Source organism: Momordica charantia (assembly GCF_013281855.1).
Source record: "Momordica charantia cultivar OHB3-1 chromosome 8 unlocalized genomic scaffold, Mcharantia_2.0 BLBB01000008.1, whole genome shotgun sequence".
Classification (NCBI taxonomy): domain Eukaryota; kingdom Viridiplantae; phylum Streptophyta; class Magnoliopsida; order Cucurbitales; family Cucurbitaceae; genus Momordica; species Momordica charantia.
Window position 1 is genome coordinate 11,085,225 of NW_028275166.1, and position 21,379 is coordinate 11,106,603.

The following is a 21,379-nucleotide window of genomic DNA, read 5'->3' on the forward strand; positions in this document are numbered from 1 at the left end:
TTCGGGTGAGATGAAGCTTCTCTCGAAACGAAAAAAAATAATAATAAAATCACATTATATTAATTATTATAGAAAAATTCGAGCAAAAATACAAATTTTTATTGATAAAATTTGAGATAAGTATTTAGTCGCATAACTTATTTATCTATCAGTGAAAGAATGACATAACTGATTAAATTTTTTGACTTGACCAATTATATTAACTTCATATTAATTTTGTTGGCCAAGATGAACATAGTTCAACAATAATCGACATCTATCTTCGACTAAGAATTTATGAGTTCGAGTCTCCCACTCCACTTGTTGTACTTGAAAAGAAATATTAATTTTGTTGTGTTTTTCTAACTTGACAAATTATATTAACTTTGTATTAATTTTGTTATGATTCAATTGTGTGAAATTGACTTCTCTTTTTTCTTTCCTCTCAGTTTTTTTTTCTTTTTCTTCATTTTCTCTTATTCTCCTCTGGTGAACTAGTTTTTTCTTTCTTCTTTCTTTTTCGAGTTATGTTCATACTTTATTTAGATCAACACTAAATGAAAAAGTTGTAAGATAGGTATTCCAAACTAAGATAAATACTCATCGATGGAAGGAAAACATGTCAATTATCACCGAGTTATACTCATGTTGGTATCGAGTGGTTGAGTTAATTGAAGTAAAATTACCATAAAATAAAGTTATATTTGGAATTAAAAAAAAAGTTCCATAAATGATTTTAATTTCCATGACTTTGAAATACTATAAACCGCCGGCGGATTTAGGTAGGGTTTACTCAAGTTTATAATATATATAATAATAGGTATCAAGGATTCAAAATTTTATTCTGGCATGATGGCATTTCCTTTCCCATGCCTCCACCCTACCGCTTTTTAACCTTAATTTTTTTACCATTTATACATATTGTCTCTCTAATCTAATTATTTTTGGTAATTTAAAGGCTTAGTTATATTTTGAATTTATATGTTGTCAAGGTAATATCTTTTATATAAATAAATTATTGTATCGTATATTTTTTAATTATCTATACATCATCGCCAAAAAAATTATCTATATATCATCAAAATTTCAATATTCAACTATTCTAATTCTGCAGTCGAGAGAAGTGACAATTTAAAGATTAATTATCTAATAATCAATATATAATAAATATAATTTTTTTATTTTTTATATCAAATATAAATAAAAATTAATAAAAAAATATTTTTAGGTTTTTAATAAATTAATTTTTAAAAAATTAATGGTATAAAAAACTATAATTGTTATAAATACAAAATTTATACATAATTATTTCTACTCAATTTTAAATGAAGCCTCCCCCAAAATTCTAATCCACCACTTACCATAAATGATTTTGTTTAGAATCAGAAGGATTTGAAATGAATATAATTTTTTTTTATTTATTAATAGGAAACTAAGATATAACAAGGTTAAATTGATCGCATAAAAAGTGGTTAAATTTAAATTGGTAATTTTAACTTAAAATTGTGTGAAATTCTACCGAATTCGACCACTTTAGTATAACTTGCTGCTGAATTAATCCCCATGTGTCGGGACTTGAACCTCCTACTCTTTCAGGGAATTAAGGTTGTCTGCATTATGGATTAACTAGAATTAATAGTAGCTTAAACGAGGGGGTTTGAATCCCTCTCCATCCGTGAAGTCATAAGTTATCTCTTGCGTTATCGAGAGGGAAAGAGAGCCCGGACGGTGGAAGAGCCCAAGAAGGCTGGGTCATTTAACGGGAATGGAAGGCTTTTCCCCTAAAAGGTCCCATGAAGTAAAGGGGAGTGCACCAAATCTTGAAAAAAGTGGAGCAAGCCAATCTTACACATGAAAATTCTATTTCAAATCAAGTAGGATAAGTCGTTCAAAATTTTGGAAAAGAAACAACAAAATTCATTGCAAATAGATTTTTTTTTAACCACAAAAAATAGAGCCTAAGCATATGATTTTGTCTTTAATGTCATTATTTGTTAGACAACTAAAACAAAAAATAATATTAAGTTTATGGTTGAAGATTAGATAAATGAATTTAATACTGTGCTGTTATTATTATTATTTTTTTTGGTGGTACTTGGGGTTTATTATACCATAACAATAAATATGTTCATTAAAGAAATGTAAGTGGAAAATAACTTGACTTATTGGTGCATTTTTTTAAAGGGGAATATCATTTCTAGCTTTGTTGCTTTAATTCTTTTATTTGTGTTTTGTTTGTTTGTTTTGGTTTTGTGTGTTGTTTTTCTGGTTTGGTTTCCTGTTATTTTTGGTATATCTTTGTTGTGCCTTGATCTGATCCTCTTCATCATAGCCTAGAAATCATCTAGCGCAATAGAGAAATCCCAATTCATTGGAACTTTCGATACAATCAAATAGAAAGCCCCAAGGACGCCGTATTCTAAAAGCCCAAACTATACGATTGAATAAATTCTTCTCGACTCCGTTTCCTTCCCCTTCTTCAAACTCCAATTCGTATTGTTCATAGAGAAATCTCTTATCAAGGATAGAACAAGATCCATTTTGTTCTTTTCACTTGCAAAATGCCTATTTTTTGACCAAAAAAGAAAATCCTAAAGGGTTGAAGCACTTGCAATTTCTAGATTACTATATAATGATTTCTAAACTTTCCATATATTACATAAATAGAAATCGATAAACTAGAAATGACATCTCTTTGTTGGGATTATGGAGCCAAAACAGGAAACCCATATCCTATGAAGAAAAAGATTTTTCAACACTATTATCAATTCCTACCGGGGGTAGGATATTGTCGTCTTATAAGGATTACAATATTGTTTTCCTATAAGAATTAGGATATTTGGCTTCTTATAAATAGAGCCCTTATGTTAAGGTTTTATTTGTACAAAATCCAAATAAAAGGGACTTGAGTGGTTGTGGGCAGTGTTGAAAAGAATTCTGTATCCAGTGGGTTTAGTGAGTGTTTTTCATTCCTGTACATAAGTATAGTGTGTTATAATACTTAGAAGCTAGAGGGTTTTTGTTGAGACCTCTAGGGGATATTTTTGGAATTCTAATCCTTAAACAATTATTAGTGAATTACCCACATCTGAGTGGAAGACTGGACGTAGCCCCTAGTGGTGAACCAGTATAATTTGTTGTGTCGTTATTCTTGTGTTTTTACAGTTTTCTTCCTATTTTCATATATTTTGGTTGTGTTTGAATATTTTTGTGGAAGGAGAAATTACTCAGGGTCTTCAATTTCCCAACAAGTGGTATCAGAGCTGTAAGGTTGCAGCATCATGGGTGACAGATATCAAGCACACCATTATTACGATGGGGTCCTGAAGTTCAATGGGGAGAATTTCAGTTTTTGGAAGATGCAGGTAAAGGATCTTCTTACATGCAAGAAGATACACAAGACTTTAGGGGAAAGACCAGCACGAATGCCGGACAAGGATTGGAATGAGATGGATGAGCAGGCTGTTGCCAACATCAGAATGACATTATCAATGAATGTTTGTAGTCTGGTGGCGAAAGAGACTACAGCGAAAGATTTGTTGAAGGCCTTGCAAGATAGGTATGAAAAACTTTCTGCCAATACAAAGATACTTCTATGGATGAAGTATTTTAATATCCACATGGATGAGGGAACCTCGGTGAATTCCCACATTAATGAACTCACCGATATCTTGAACAAGTTAGAAGGCATGGGTGTCAAGATTGACGAGGAGGTGAAAGCTATGAGGCTGTTGACGTCTTTGCCAGTTGGGAGACGATGAAGACCGCAGTGTCGAATTCGCTAGGGGAAAATAACTTGAAATTTACAGCTATTTGTGATGCCGCCTTATCTGAGGAAGCCCGGAGAAATTAGGGAAAATGTCTGCATCTACTTCAGGGGCAGAAAACAGGGTTGAATCGGCTTTGGTAGCTCAGAACAAAGGGAAGGCAAAGATTAGTTACAATGGGAAGCAGTAGCAGAGATATAGCAGGGGTAGTGGGAGTTCCAGTGGAGAAGTAGAGTGTTATTACTGCCACAAGAAGGGACACATTAAACGCTTTTGCAGGAAGTTTAAAGAAGATCTTGAGAAGGGGAACACTACTGCAAATGTTGTAACAGAAGAAGAACGGATGGAAGAGTTTCTGGCTTGTGTTCAGAGGAACATATCTGTAAACCAGTGGGTGGTTGACACTGCAGCATCAGCGCACGTTGCTTCAGACAGACGTTGGTTCTCATCTCTTACTGTAGGTGATTATGGCTCAGTGAAGATGGGGAATGAGAGTATCTCCAAGGTGAGAGGAATTGGAGATGTTTGTTTGAAGACATGCAAAAGGGACGAGTTGGTGCTACGAGGTGTTAGGTATATTCCTAGCTTCAGATTTAATTTGTTATCCACAGGGAAGCTAGATGACGATGGCTACAGCAGTGAGTTTAGTGGGGGTTGCTGGAAGCTTAAGAGGGAATCCAGAGGGGTGGCAACAAGCCACAAGAGATCTTCTATTTATGTTTCAGAATTTGAGGTTGTCAAGGGTTCACTGAGACAGACGATACAGATCAGAAGAATCTGCTATCAGCTCAAGTAAAACAGTTGAGAAGTACAGAAAAGGGAAACGGGAATTTGATAGGCCATCGAGTTCATACCTCAGCTGTCAGACGTTCAGGCAAGCTGGTGAAGTCGCATAGGCGAATTAGTGCATTGAAGGGTATGTGTTCTGTTTCTAGTGTGGTGACAGACTTGGGTGGGAGCGCCAAGTCATCAAGGGAATCTTCCTTCAGCGGTCGTTGGGTTCAATCAAGAAAGGAAGCGACGGGGACTACTTAAATCAAGTGGGATTACGTGGCTATTCTCTAAGTCTGGGGGACAAGACCACGTAGAGCTGCCCAGTCTCGGGGCAGAGTCAGATGATGCTTAGGTAGAGCCAAGCAGTGTTGATCAGTTCGTTGATAGAGGAGTCAGAACTGTGCCTTGACAGAGAGTGTCAAGAAGTTGATGGGGGCACTGTTGATGTAGTGGGATGCAGAGAATTGTCGTTTTGTCTCCAAGTGAGAGATGTTGGGATTATGGAGCTAAAACAGGAAACTCATATCCTATGAAGAAAATGATTTTTCAACACTATTATCAATTCCTACCGGGAGTAGGATATTGTCGTCTTATAAGGATTACAATATTGTTTTCCTATAAGAATTAGGATATTTGGCCTCTTATAAATAGAGCATTTATGTTAAGGTTTCATTTGTACAGAATCCAAAATAGAAGGGACTTGAGTGGTTGTGGGCAGTGTTGAAAAGGATTATGTATCCAGTGGGTTTAGTGAGTGTTTTTCATTTCTGTACCTAAGTATAGTGTGTTATAATACTTAAAAGCTAGAGGGCTTTTGTTGGGACCTCTGGGGATATTTTTGGGGAGAGTTTTGTATTCTAATCCTTAAACAATTATTAGTGAATTACCCAGTGGAAGACTGGACGTAACCCTTAGTGGTGAACCAGTATAATTTTCTTGTGCTTTTATAGTTTTCTTCCTATTTTCATATATTTTAGTTGTGTTTGGATATTTCTGTGGAAGGGAAAATTATTCAGGGTCTTCAATTTCCCAACACTCTTATCTAAATGACACTGTTAGGGATATTAAATAAATGGAATTGGGATATGGATGAAATATAATGGAATAGAGTCACTTTGAGGTTCTCTATAAAATGAGGCATGGAACGGAGCCACCATGAAGAAGTTTCGAGAATTATGAAGGAAACCTCGAACTCATATTGGTCATGGGTTGAGAACAATAATTGAATTCTATGAGACTTATTCAATAGTTCAGTAGTAGAGCGATTGGCTATTAACCGATTGGTCCATAAATATTTTCCTTAACTGGATCAATACATAGATATCCATCACCCAATCCGAATATTGTTTAGCATATCGCAAAAGTTAGAGGATAAAGTTGCTAGTTGAATAAATGAAATTAAGAAAATGGAGACCATGGTAGGTTAAAAAGGAAGCAAATGGAATGTTAAAGAAAATAACTCATCATTATGTTGGTAGCTTTAAAAGAGAGGAGAAATATTAGAAATGAAAAATGAGGATATAACCTCTGCTCCTAAAATGAACTTAAATATATGATGATGGAAAAACAAGGAGTTTTGATAAAGTGGTTTGGGATATAAACTTTATAAAAAAAATAAAAGAAATTTGTAAATTACTATGGGAAAAAATAAGTTTAACGTCAATACAGGTGGAAACTTGATCATCAAATTCAGTGTTACATGTGAAAATGAAAGGAAATAAATTCTTAAGTTTTTGCTTATTAACTCTGGACTCAAACAAGTTTAGGAACAATATATTCTTTTATTGTTTTTGAATTCAATGAAGCAAATAGATTCCGCGAATATTTATTTAGTGGGTTTGTTTTTCAAAATTGTTTTTGAATTTATAATCTAAATAGTGAAAATTCTCCTGACAATTTTTTTTTTATATTTTAAGATTTTAAATTTAATTTTTTGAAATGCATAATTATATTAAAAAGATAAATTTATGATAAATATATTATTTATGTGGTAAATTCATTTCATTTTTTTTTTAAATTATAACTAACGAATCATGATATTGTAAAATAATAATCATACAAAATTTATATCATATATGTCAATAAATTAATTAATAGCATTGTTGACGGCGAATTCTGGTCGAAGGCCACGTATCCCTCGGACGAACAGTCCGGTCTGAGAATAAGGGAACCTGAAACTAAAGAACTCAACTCCCGGTGCGATGTCTCGACTAAAACACGCCAACGATTAAGTTAGTAAACATAATAGAAATAGGAAAAAGACTCTGAGTAACAAGTTTTTCAACTTACTTGGTCAGTATGAGGGTCCTTCCTTTTGTAGTCTTGAACGGCTGACTAGGAAGAACGAGGGTTAAAGGTGGCAGGGATGCGCCGGGACTGTACGGGGAGCATCGTGGAACATGCTTCCGACAGCTGCAGGGTGGCGCCTCCTCCTAGGACTCAAAGCTTGTCGCCTGCAGCTGTGAGGCCCGCCGTACTGGTGACGTGCACCTCTTGCTACGGTTACATACGGTGTTTAGCTGTAGTCCATCATACGTCCATGAACGGATACGTGTCTTGCTCGGCACCGCCAGTTTGCGGGGAGCAACCGTATGTGGTCCCACGCTTCAAAGATAGATACGCCTGCTTGGGTTTTTACCCGACGAGTATATATATTTTTATAGCTAATAATATTTTATATTAAACTATATATTTAGTTAGAAATTATGGTGCGGGTGTGCATCCGATGATCCGGTTCAACTTGCTAGCCTAACCACGTCTCGAGTTATCATTTATAAATATATTACTAACATATTTGAGAATTTTGAATTGAGATCCCATTTCTAAATTGATTAAAAAAACATATATTTGAAAATACTGAAAATATGAATTAAAATTTTTTCTTTTCAATTTTTGTCCAGAGGACCATCTAAAAACATCCTCAAAAATAAACTTATTTGGTATACATCCAAATGATATGTTTGTTGTTTTAAAGTTTATTTAATCAAATAGATTGGATGAATATCTGTCTGGTATCTTTATTTTTTTTAAATTGTTTACATCCCATAGAAAAGAACAACATTTTTATCTTTGTGATATTTTTAAGTTTTGAATTTTAAAATGTAAAATTATATAAAAACACAAAAAATGACAAATAGATTATAAACCCATTTTTAAAAATTAATTAAAATATGCAAAGTATTATATATTATAAAGTATATAATATTTGAAAATAATAATTCTACAAAATTTAAAACAAAAATATTAATAAATCAATCCATAATTTAGTTGAAGTTGGTAACTATTTATAAAAAGGAAACTAATTGCATGGTGAACAAATTTTAAAATTGATATAACACATATAAAAAAAATACTGAAAATAAAAAAGAAGTATTACAACTCCATTTCTCATTTAAATTCTTTATTTTCGGATTTATGTTTTCAACCAAGCGCAATTGATTCTGGAAACGATACTAAAAAGGCGAATCGTCGCCGTTTCGTGTTCTTCTTCTGTACCCTCTCTGAACTTCTCTCTGTCCAACGGCGACGCTTCATCGGTCTCGTCGCGAAAGCCATTTCCGCCTAATCGAATGGCTTTTAATCACCGTTCTGTGCCCGGTTTTCGTTTCGCAGTCTCAACAAAAACCCTACGAATTCGCCGCTGCCCTCTTCTTCTCCGGTTGCTCCTCCGCCGCCTAAAGAAGCTACCGACGTCATTTGATATCGGTAATTCCTTCGTCGTGTTTTTGTTTTGTTAGATTAACCCGTATTGTTCCGATGGTCAGTGATTATGCTCGAATACCCCACCCCATTCCTTTGTTTTTCTGTAAAATTTTGCGAGAAACAAGCGATGTTTCTTTTTCATTAAAGATTTTAGCGATAAGAACTGCATCAAATTTATTAAAATTTGAACTACTGATGTCAGAGGAGCTTGGGTTTCTCCCCACTCTTTTGTCTCTGTCCAATTTTTCAGAATCGAAGTGGGTTCTTCCTCTTATGCATTGGAGGGTGGTTTTCAATGGTCTAACTTAAATAGCTACAGGGGCCTGTTTTCTTATAGACTATTTTTTGACTGGCACAAATCTTTCTGTTGCTCGAGAAAAAATTGTGTGGTTCCCCTTTTGTTAGGTTGGGCATCCTCTTCCCACCAAAGAGAAGGGATACTAATACTTACGAGAGAATCTTGTACCTATTGCCCATAAGTTGGGTGCAACATGAAGCAAAAATCAATGGAAAGTGAAACTAACATTTGACATTGACTGAGATTGATGTTATTTTTTATTGGTTTGCTTTTGGTCCAATTGGTCTGATTTTATGAATTTTGTAAACTTGTTTGGCCGAATAGAAGCAATTTAGGTACTGTAAATCCGACGCGCCAATTGATCGAATTCTCTCCCTACCATCATTATTACTTATTTTGCTTCAGTTGATTTAGGCTAAACTCTTAATGTTTCTTCTCTTTGATCTTTCAAACTTTGCCCTTTGTAATTGAGCTTAAACTTTTGGTCAATTTCAATTCACCATTTTAACCCAAACCCACAAGTCCATATCAAAAGTCTTCTCTCTTTTATGATGTTCATTTGGAACAACAGCTACTAGCACGATTTCATTTGTTTTGTATCCTCTTTCTGATTTTGTGCATCCCTTGTTCGTTTTTTCATATAACGATTTTTGCAGCTTGATTTCTTCCTCTTTTCTTCGAATCTGGTCGGTTAGGTAGTTAAAACCCTAATTTTTCTTTTCTAATTTTTAGTCTCCCTCTTTCACATGTACTTGCTATTGTTTTAAAATTGCATTTGGCTTTGATTTGATGGTCTGTGCTTTCACTTTCTGACGATTTTTGCTTTGGACAGGCTTATTAAGCTGTTGGTTGGTTATATACTTGAGGTATAACAAATATTTGATTTTAGACCTCCTTTAAAACAGGGGAGAGAGAGAGATTGTTGGAGACCACAAATTGGTTTGAAATGATTTGTATGTTTGAATGGATGTTTAATTTCAGGGAAAAAACCATAATTTCTTGTTAGCTTCAGAAGTAGAGAAAATGCTCATTTTCTTTTATTGCTTACTTTTTCCTATTGATTTTAGATCCACTCTATTAAATATTTTTAAATTTTTATAGGAAACCATCATGAATGCCCCTTGTGGAGATGAGGTTGAGGTTGAGGTCGCGAACGAGAATGAAAATGTCGGTGTATCTCCACCAAATGCAACTACGAAAGGTCAAAACGATAGGAAGCAAAAAGGTAATGTTGATGGTCCTCATGTCGAGTGCAAAAAATGTGGTGCTTTATATACTAGTCACTCAAAGAGAAATGGGAGTACATCTTGAGAACTACAGCCACAAGGATCCTCATCGTTGTACTTTATGTAATGGGGAAAAAGATGCAAACGAAGAGGATTTGAATTTAGAAAGTGAGGAGATAGATCCATACTCATCAGACTCATCAACCCCTAGTGGATTTTGTAATGTAAATACTACAAGAAAACTTATTGCAAAAATGATCATAATTGATAAATTGCCCCTCAATTTTGTGAACGAGGAAGGGTTTAGAAGATTTATGGAGCAGACTATGTTAGAATTTGCGCCTGGGTTTGTTATTCCCTCTCTGGCCACAGTTACTAGGTATATATTGGACATATACCAGCGTGAGAAGGCATCTTTGAGAAGCACTTTTGAAAATTACTATACTTTAGTCTCTCTCAGTTGATACTTGGACGTCGGATCAAGATATGAACTACATGGTTCTTACTGGACATTTCATTCATCCTTTTTGGACAAAACAGAGGAAGATTCTTAATTTTTGTCAAATTGAGAATCTCAGAGGAGAGACTATAGGCAGAGAAGTTGAAAAATGTTTGAATGAATGGAATATTGAAAGTATATTAACATTGGCGGTAAACAATGCTTCTGCAAATGAGTCCGCTATTGCTTATTTAGTTGACCATTTCAGTAGTGAGATGATCTTTTTTGGTAAGTTTGTCAATGTTAGGTGTTGTGCACATATTTTGAATTTGATTGTATGTGATGTCGTGGAAGACTTTCATGAGTTGATATCTAAGGTTCGAAATGCAGTTAGGTTTGTGAGGTCTTCCCCTACACGATATAGAAGCTTTGAAAAATGTATCGAAGAGGAGAACTCATCTAGCAAGAGCATTGTGTGCCTTGATGTTCCAACTAGGTGGGACAGTACCTACATGATGTTGCAGGGTGCTAAAAAGTTTGAAAAAGCATTTGAGAGACTGAAGATCCATGACAAGACCTATTTGAATGAGGATATTCCCTCTAGTGGAGATTGGGAGGTTATTAAAACACTTGTTCAATTCTTGTCGTTATTTTATGAAGCCACTTTAAGACTTTCTGGTTCTCCTCACGTCCTTGCAAATATGGTATTTCATGAGATTAGCACTATCCAGAATTATATCAAGAAGTGTTCAAATAGTGAAAACCTTGTTCTAAATGACCTTGCAATGAAAATACAGGCCAAGTATGTTAAGTACTGGAGAAATGATGAAAATGCAAATTACTTATTTTATGTTGCTGTGGTTCTGGATCCTCGTTACAAGATGAAATTTCTGTTATATTGTTTTAGTGAATTGTTCGAGGCCAATGTGGCGAAGGAGATGTGCATGAAGGTTGAAGATATTTTGAGGCAATTATTTGAGGAGTATAATAAGTACATTGATGATGAGGCTTTCAATTTTGATGACGAGGCTTTCTATTTAAAGGATAAGTTCGAAAAAGCAGTGGAAGAAGATAAAAATTCTGATGCAGCTATAGAGGTGGACTGCTACTTAGCGGAGCCTCTTGTGGGTAAATTTGAGGAGTTTGACCTATTACAATATTGGCATTATAATTCTATTAGATTCAAGGTTCTTAGTAAAATTGCATGTGATATATTAGCAATCCCAGTGTCGTCCACTATTGCTTCAGAATCTGCATTTAACATTAGTGGGAAAGTGATTGATTCTACGTGCTTAACATTGGCTCCAAATTTAGTCGAGGCTCTCGTATGCTTGCAAAGTTGGCTTAGTGAGGATGCCGTGAGCATTGATCTTCGAGAATATATAAACGACATTATTGGCATTGAAGAAGGTACGGGAATCGAAGAATATCTTCATGTCTACTAACGTGTTATTTATTGTTTTTTAATGTTATTTGTATTTTCCTTTATGTTTAGATTTGGAAACAAGCTTGAAGGAAGCATCGAATCAATCATAGGGGAGAGGACGGCGATGCTTTGTGAAAAAAAGGAATGGAATGTTCTAAATATGAGCTCTTTAGAATTTTTCTTTCTGTTGAACTTCATGATACTACATTATTGAACTAACCTTTCAGATTGTGTCTTGAAATTTGTTAAACTTTATCGTCGAGTTGTCTACGATATCCTTGGTTTAATCCATTAAAGTTGTCGTGTCTTTGGCTGCAATGGAGATTCCATTTTTGTTTGCTCAATATGTTCTGTCCAGGTCATGTTTGAAGGAGGAGAACGTTTACCATGGATAGTTTCAAGGTACACTTTTCAGTTCCTTCTAACCCAAAGTTATATGTGTGTGAACATGTATGAATGGTAATTAGAATGGATTCTGCCGATTGTTCTACAAAATCTTTTATATGGTAGTTTGCAATGCCTTCCGATACATCAGCCTATTGATTCATTCAGTTTCATGACATTTGTCTCTCCAGATCTTAGCTTTTTTTTTTTTTACCTTTCTTCGTATTTGCGGCTTGCACGTATCGTTATGAATTGAAATGAGATGATTGGTGTTGTCGGATAAAGTTATCATAGTATTTTGAAAAAAAAAATATACACATAAGCAATAGAGTCATATATTCTATCTATTGTGGTTCTATGGTGGTGGATTTTCATTGGTTATAAAATTTGTGTTAAAATTATTCAAATGGGGATTGAAATTACCACTTTTTAAAAATACAAGATTGAAAATGAATATTTTAAATTAAAAATACATGGGTCAAAAGAGCCGTATTGATACTACATCGACCAAATTGAATATTGAATGTATTAAGAGAACATAGAAATGAACTCTAACTAAAAGTAGATCAAATGGAAATAAAATTTATATAGAAATGCACTCTAACTAAAAGTAGATTAAATGGAAATAAAATTTATATAATGGTTTGAAGTTTGTGTAATTGTTCTAAATGGTCAAATTGAACTATTTTTGACAATTTGTTGACTCGACTCGCATTACAATGATGTGATGGTGAAATTTCTGATTTTTTATTTTATTTGACAAAATAAATTAATTTAATACTATATTTGTGGGTTATTTTTCCTTCCCTCCTCCTTATCCTTCTTCTCCTCCTCATCTTCGGCGCCTTCCCCCCATCTCTAGCAATTTTTTCTATCCTTGCCCACCGCCCGCCTTCACCCTCGCTGGAGACTGATTTTAGATATGGTTCGAGCTTCATCCGTCTCTTTCATAGCCACGACTCATTCAGAGCTGCAAACGCCTCCTGGGTTCGAAAATTTAACCTGCAAAATCGTTTGAATCAAATTCCACTAAAATTAAAATTTAATCCAAGTGGCTGTTATGCCACAAATGATGTACGTAGGCCGTCTCTTGAAGTTAGTGGCGAATGATTTTTTGAAATATTATTTTTAGAATAAATTCTAAGGTAGTATGATTTTGAAAATAAATTTCAAAATTAATAATATTAAAAAAAATCCTTACATGTTTGTACGCAAAATACAACAAAATTTCGTGGGAAATTATATTTTAAATTAAAGTTTATATATATATATATATATATATATATAAGGGGATACTGATTATGGATGTTCATGGGCGGGGCGAGGATAATGAAGTTCCTTGTCCCCGTCCCTGTGAAATTTTGCGAGGATTAGGTTCCACAAGGGGATTTTTCCCATTTCTTTTTTTTATTATTTTTATTTTTATATAAATATTTTTTATTTAATATATATATTAGTGGGGTGGATATACAAAAATATTATTATTTTTTAGTAAATGTTAAAGAGAATAACATAATTATTTTAGCGTGAGTAAATATATAAACATCTCTAATAAAGAGGGTTTTAAGATCACTTTTTAGTTTATATAATTTTTGGGAGGTAAAAAGACCTTACTGTCCTTTTAAAAAACTTTTCCCCAAAATCTTCTCAAAATTGAAACCCTCCCTCCCCGCGCAATTCCGGCGACTGAAGCGGAAACGGCGGTGGCGAAAATCCCGAGGGAGAGTGCCGACTTCCGAACGTGAACGGAAGGAGTGAGCTCCGATCACCGGCGATCAATCGAGATAGCGGAGTTCGAGGAGACCGAGGCCATGGCAACGGAGTCGTCGGAGGGAGAAGATGATGTGAAGCTCACCGGAGGAAATCAATTGCTCGTGGTAGAAGACGATCTCAGAGAAATGGGGAAAAAGGCCGCCTGGAGTGTAAGCTCTTGCAAACCTGGAAATGGCGTCTCCGCTCTCCGCGATGATAACCTCGAATCCTATTGGCAGTTAAAACTCCCTCTCTTCAGTTTTCCATATGTTTGCGGAACGTTAATGATTGTGCCTTATTGCTAACATTGTTGGCTGCAGATCTGATGGCGCTCAACCTCATTTGGTGAACATTCAATTCCAGAAGAAAGTGAAATTGCAAGTATGTTTGCTGCTCATTTTGGGGCTCTTACGACCACCAATTGTTAGAATTCTGTTTGAGCTTCAAATTTTGAGGAGTAATTGGAAATTTTTTTCAGCTGGTTGTTCTATACGTAGATTTCAAGCTCGACGAGAGCTACACGCCGAGTAAGATCTCGATACGCGCAGGGGACGGCTTCCATAATTTGAAGGTAATCCGCAATTCTCAGTACTTGAATCAAAACAAAATTTCCATCAATTGAGGTCTATGTTTTACAAGTTCTAATCATTTTGAATGTTCTTATTCGGTTATTTTTAGGAAATAAAAACCGTGGAGCTAGTTAAGCCAACTGGTTGGGTTTATTTATCTTTGTCAGGAAATGATCCAAGGTAAGTGCAGAGTCTCATCCCCCTTTACCATTTTCGTCGATTTTTGTTGGTTTTCTTCAAAAACTATATCTTCATTCCAGTGAACTTTAGTTGCTTGAATCAATCTTGGGCCCGTAGGATCATAGGGTTTACATTGGATTTTAACCCAATATGTCTCAGCATTGTTGTTTTTTTTTTTTGTTTTGTCCCTTAAATTATTGGTGACAGGAATAATATTTCCCTTGAGCTAATGAAGAATATGATTTGGTGAAATCTCATACCATAAAACTTTGTCTTTCCAATTACTCCAGCCATAGTGTTCCCATTTCTTGGTTTATGAGCTAGGAATACTTCTAAGTGAAGCTGGACACAGAGACTTCACAAGTTTTATTAAAAAATAGTAGCACTAAAAAATTTTGTGGTTATTCTACATCAAGAAAGGTTTCTGTAGTTTCCTTGCTCATGCTTGAAATTCTGAATTGTATTACATAGCTAAGAACATTACAAGTTATATCACACAACCAGAGAGGCCTGATTCCTCCACTTTGATAGATAATGTAAATCGAAGATTTCTCACCCCTATTGGAGTTTTATGTTCCCTTTTATATGTACCTCACTAAGATTGTCCTTTTGAACTTATTGAATGCTTGTTTCATCTTTTTCCTTCCAATGATACATGATGTTTCCTCTTGGTGGACATGACTAGAATCATAACTAGACCAGAAAAGCAATTTATGTTGTAAAATGAAGACTTATATACTTATTTGATTAGTATCCCATGGGAAGGCATGATTTCTTCTTTTTGGTGATTAATCAGACCATTGGATAGCCAGAGCATCTTTGGGATAGTGCATTATGAAGATACGAAGGTGGTGATCGACAGATATTACCCATTCCAAAAGTCTAAATCTAACTATTTTAACGCTATGTTAATAAAGTAATAAGAAAGACTCCAATTCTCACGACCTTGCTGGAACAAGATCCATACAACTATGTCCAGTCTAATTCTCTCAATCAGGTCATTTATATGAACTAAAAAATCAGCAATTCATCAATTTGGATACAAATTCTCTCTTTTAATAGGTGATTAGACTAGTGAGTCGAGGAGAAAAAAGTGATTAATTGGCATAGCTCTACTGTAAATAGTCAGTTCAAGTCAGCTCTATTTACTGTATGGGGTAGGAAACTTACCTTTTCATCTTTCTTTCACTTGTCTTAATAAATATTTGGTTTCTACTTACATGTTTCTAAAGGTTACTTTAATTTTAAACTCATTTAGAGCGATTACACTTTGCAGGGACACTTTTGTGAACACTTTCATGTTGCAAATTGCTATTCTATCAAATCATCTTAATGGCAGGGATACTCATGTCCGCCAGATCAAAATTTATGGGCCTCGACCGTGAGTTTCAATATGCTTTTTTGCTCGCCCATTGCAAATCTCTTGAATCATTCATGTCATGAATCTCAACTAGTTTGCATATTCCACCTGTCGTGCAGGAACCCAATTCCTCATCAACCATTCCAATTTACTTCAAGGGAGTTCATTACTTATTCAATGATAAGATAACAAATGTGACCAAAAGCAGCTGATGATGAATGTGGCCAGAATCAGCAAGTGACTGAAGCTTGTTCCGAAGCCAAAAAGTTGTATGTATATCTTGTTTCGAGTTAAATCGAGTTCTTGCGAACAAGTTCATCTTGGAATTTGGGTGGGTGGGAGAACTTGTAAGTTGTAACGTACTAATTATTGACCGGGAACTCTTTGAAAGCTTGGATGGTTTTATTGTCGGGAATTAGTGTCATGTTTAAGTAGCTGAAATTAGACCATAGTTTTAAAAATTTTGGGGATTCATTATATTTTTTTCCGTGTAATGTAAAATTGTATTGTAAACAAGACAGAGAAACTTTACTCCATCGAAAATAGCATTTGAGGAGACCTGGATAGGGGATATTCAATCCTCAAATAGGATGGACTTTCTTTAACCATGAATTGTGGTTCTTTGAGAATTAACTTTACGAGTCATTTGTCCTATGAATTAACCCAAGAAGGAATGTTTTGACCAGATCAGCTTGAGTGAAACTGGATCCGTAGATGAATTGTGGTTAGGTGTGAAATGTCACTCAAACTCAAAGCTAGCTGATTCTTACCGTTGCTGGGCATCTAGGTGTAAAGTACTGTTTTGGTGTGGACCACAGGAGTGGTACCAAATCAAGGTAAAATAGGAATACTAGACATGATCTAAAAGTGACAGTGGTCGAGGTTGGCTAATAAGACGATGGATAAGAAACAAACCTAAAAAATATATGACCATAAGACCTTTTTTTTTTTTTAAGAAAATACATGTTTTGCTATTTTATGTTTTTTTTAGTACAACATGTGAGATTGGGGATTCAAACTTTCGACCTCATAGTTTGATGCATGTGCTTTAATCGCTGAGCTATGCTCTGGTTGGCTTTTATACCTTTTTTTTTATCAACTTTTAATAGAGTTTGCATAGTGTTTGTATATAAATCCAAAGGATATATATTGTAAATTCAAGTGTTTAGTCTGTTTGGGGGTGAAAATCGCACTGTCACATGGAAGACCTGAAGATCTTTTCTTTGGTGGCCGACCTGAAGAGCTTCTCTTTGGTGGTCGACCTGAAGCGGTCGACCAGAAGCTCTTCCCTTTGGTGGTCGATCTGTAGTGGCCGACTTGAAGGTCTTGCCTAATGGCCGATCTAAAGGTCTTCCCTGAAGATCATTCAAGGGAGGAACGACCTTCCATACTTAGCCAAACTCCAGATGACAAGAGTATGAATTGGAATAGCTACCCCCGACAGGCCGACCTTGGTCCCGACATGCTCAACTGCTAGTCGGATTCCTTGTCGGGTACCTCAGTCTATAAATAGAGCATTTCACTATTCAGTCAAGGATCGTATCCTAGCTCGGTCTCCATATTGAGGTCGGACTCAAATTAAATTGAACGCCGGAGTGTTTTTTCCCTTGTGCAGGTATTTCCTCGCCAAGTGGCCTTCAGCTTATTCCTGACACTTCAGCTCATTCCAGTGAGTCGACCTTGACCCTTTGAGTTGGTCATCCCTTTCTAAAGATACCCAAGCTTTTCCCGCAGTCATACCTGGAGCAGTCATGCTCTTCCATCGCTTATACCTGGAGCAGGTCGAGCTCTTTCTGTTGCCGACCTTGACCAGGTCATACCCCGTCACATTTTTTGCATAAACATTTGGCGCCATTTGTGGGAAAGGACATTTAAGTCATTCTTACCAAACAAAGCTATGACACGCACGAAACCATCCAATATCTGCGTCTCAATGGGGATCTCCGAGATGTTTTAAAGGACTGAGCTAGGCAATCGACGAACGATGATAGCTCAACCTCGCCAAGAGGAAGAGCTTCATCTCAGCTCTACCTCGACTAGATGAAGAGTTCAATCTTAGCTCAACCTCACCTAGAGGAAGAGTTTCATCTCACCTCATCCTCGGTTAGAGGAAGAGCTCCATTTCAGCTCATCCCCGACCAGAGGAAGAGCTGTCATCAGATAACTCAACCTCGTCAAGAGGAAGAGCTCCATCTCAGCTCATCCCCAACTAGAGGAAGAGCTGTCATTAGATAACTCAACCTCGCCTAGAGGAAGAGCTCCATTTCTGCTCATCCCCACCTAGAGAAAGAGCTTCATCTCAGCTCATCTCCAGCAAGAGAAAGAGTTGTCATCATCATAACTCAACCTCGCCAAGAGGAAGAGCTCCATCTCAGCTCATCCCCGCCTAGAGTTAGAGCTTCATCTCAACTCATCCCCAGTAAGAGAAAGAGCTGCCATCATCATAACACAACCTCGCCAAGAGGTAGAGCTCCATCTCAGCTCATCCCCGTCTAGAGGGAGAGCTTCAACTCAGCTCATCCCCGTCTAGAGGAAGAGGTTCATCTCAGCTCATCCCCGCCTAAAGGAAGAGCTTCATCTCAGCTCACCCCCGGCTAGAGGAAGAGCTGTCATCATCATAACTCAACCTCGCTAAGAGATAGAGCTCAATCTCAGCTCATCCTAGAGGGAGAGCTTCATCTCAGCTCACCCCTGGCTAGAAGAAGAGCTTCATCTCAGCTCACCCCTGGCTAGAGGAAGAGCTATCATCATCATAACTCAACCTCGCCAAGAGGTAGAGCTCCATCTCAGGTCATCCTCGTCTAGAGGAAGAGCTTGATCTTAGCTCAACCTCGCCTAGAGGAAGAGTTTTATCTCAGCTCATCCCCGCCTAGAGGAAGAGCTTCATCTTAACTCAATCGCCTAGAGGAAGAGCTTCAGGCAGCTCATCCTTATCTAAAGAAAGAACTTCCATCGTTTGATCATATTTGATCCACTATGATAGATCCAACTTAGGTGTTGTCGACCTACATTCCAATGGGGGCCAAGTACTCCCATATGGCATAAGTGCCAAGGTACAACTCCAAACCAAATTCAAACCTCTAAACTTACAAGTTCGAGGTGCGATGTAATTCCATGAAAGAAAATTCAAACCTCTAAACTTATGAGTTCGAGGTGCGATGTAATCTAATAAAAAAAATTTTAAATCTCTAAACTTACGAGTTTGAGGTGCGATGTAATTTGATAAAAGAAAAAATCCAAACCTCTAAACTTATGAGTCCAAGGTGCGATGTACGAAAAATTACGACTAAGTTCAAAATAACAGAGATGAGATTGAATTCACCCAATACGAAGTACGCATGTCAAACTCCTAAGCACCTAGCTTAGGTCGAGCTTCTCAGCTCTTACTCCAACTCCTAAGCGCCCAGCTCAGGTCAAGCTTCTTCAAACATCAAACTTAATCAACATGGCAAGTCTAAGTTGAGTTTCTCAAAGTTGGCTCAAGTCATGACCATAACATTGTGTTCAACGTCCGACCTATTATACATTGTTGGACGTCTGACCTGTGATCTACTTCAATCTCGAAAGATGAAAGTCACCACTTAGGCAGATTTTCAAACCCAGGAAAAACTTCTTTGCCAGGTCAAACTCGGACCAGCCAAAGAAGGGGCCAATGTTTGGGGGTGAAAATCGTACTACCACGTGGAAGACAGAAAAATGTCAAAGTGGCCGACCTGAAGATCTTCCCTTTGGTGGCCGACCTGAAGCTCTTCCCTTTGGTGGCCGACCTGAAGAGCTCTCTAAGGGCCGACCTGAAGGTCTTGCCTGAAGAGCTCCCTAAGGACCGACCTGAAGGTCTTGCCTAATGGCTTGAAGGTCTTCCCTGAAGATCATTCAAGGGAGGAACGACCTTCCATACTTAGCTAAATTCCAAATGACAAGAGTATGAACTGGAATAGCTACCCCCGACAAGCCGACCTTGGTCCAAACATGCTCAATCGTCGGTCGGATCCCTTGTCGGGTACCTATTAATAGGGCACTTGACTCTTCAGTCAGGTATCGTATCCTAGCTCGGTCTCTATATTAAGGTCGGACTCAAACTGAATTGAGCGTTAAAGTGTTTGTTCCCTTGTACGGGTCTTTCTCGCCAAGTGGCCTTCAGCTCATTCCTGACACTTCTGTTCATCCCAATTAGTCGACCTTGACCCTTTGACCTGGTCATCCCTTTCTAAGGATACCCAAACTCTTGTCGCGGTCATACCTGGAGCATGTCATGCTATCCCATCGTCATACCTGAAGCAAGTCGAGCTCTTCCCCTGACCGATTTTGACCAGGTCATACCCCGTCACATTTTTTACATAAACATAGTCTCTACCTAGAAAAGTAAATGCTTGAACTTGAGAAGCTTCTTATATTTGGTCTTTTTAAATGGTTAAATTCAAATTTACTGGAAAAATTATTTACGGTGAAATCAAAAAAATCTATCACTTTACTATTCAATCGAGCAATCATTTTCCTCCCCACATCAGTAGAAGTAGAAACTTGATTCCAAATATCCCCACCCTCTTTCAAAGGAAGGAGAATAATATTCAAATAATCCATTAAATTTTTTTTATTTTTAAAATTTTAAATTTTTTTTTTGGTCTTTAAAAAAAAAGTGAATTAACAAAAAGAAATTGTATTTTTATATATAACATTAGATTTAAAATTTTACAAAAATAATGTTACTTACGAACTTATCCAATTATATAATTATATGAGACCAACCAAAAACCACTTTTGTCACATTATTGAAAAATAACCAAAAAAATTAATTATAATTTCATAAATACATATTTAAAATTAATAAAATTTTAAAAAATTACAATATATTACTTCTTTAAAAATATATATATATGATTTTTCTTTGGTCTCATATCATTGTATAAATTTTCAGTTTACGCCTGTAAAATTTTAAACTTATACTATATATAAAAATACATTTGTACTATTACGTAATTCCCTCTTTATTTTATGCTATCTAGTGTAATTTCCCTTAAAAAAAATAAAAGCATTAATTATATAGGTGGAACGTAAAACCAAAGAACTGTACTGATTGAAAATTTTGGATTCAATGATGTAAAACGTTAAAAAAGAGAGGGCAAAGTTGACATTTACATAATAAAAAACCAATTGTTTCAATAACTTGTTTCAGTTAAAATCAATTCTCGAAGTAAACTAATCTCATTCAGCTTCAATCACTTTAAATGTAGCAATCTAATAACAAGACTGCGTTCAACTTTATCAAAAACTAAACCGAACCATGAACACCCGTAACATAATCCAATCTTGCTATCTTAGCTTCACTTGGTTTTATCTATGTCAAAACAAATAATTTGAGCAACAAGAATCAAATCATTCAGTCTTTCTACCATAGGCATCCAGGTCCGACCGAAGTCAATCAGTGTCACAATTTGTGCCATATACAAAAGTCCATTTCGGATCGTATGCAGGACTCTTACGTAAACATGACCAAATAATCTGTTTACTTACGAAGGGCAAGAA

The 21,379-nt window shown here is 36.1% G+C and overlaps 1 protein-coding gene across 2 annotated transcripts; it reads left to right on the forward strand.

The window, feature by feature from the left end:
- Positions 1–13,568: 13,568 nt before the first annotated feature.
- Positions 13,569–16,468, forward strand: APC10 (anaphase promoting complex 10). 2 transcript variants are annotated; one of them, XM_022296430.2, is made up of 6 exons: positions 13,585–13,985; positions 14,068–14,128; positions 14,226–14,318; positions 14,426–14,496; positions 15,773–15,877; positions 15,976–16,468. In XM_022296430.2, the coding sequence occupies exons 1-6, from the start codon at positions 13,807–13,809 to the stop codon at positions 16,043–16,045; spliced, it is 579 nt and encodes a 192-aa protein (XP_022152122.1). In that variant the 5' UTR covers positions 13,585–13,806; the 3' UTR covers positions 16,046–16,468. The 2 variants fall into 2 exon arrangements, with proteins under 2 accessions (XP_087983176.1, XP_022152122.1); XM_088127050.1 differs by lacking the exons at positions 15,773–15,877; positions 15,976–16,468 and adding an exon at positions 15,293–15,764 and having other exon boundaries at positions 13,569–13,985.
- Positions 16,469–21,379: the final 4,911 nt, after the last annotated feature.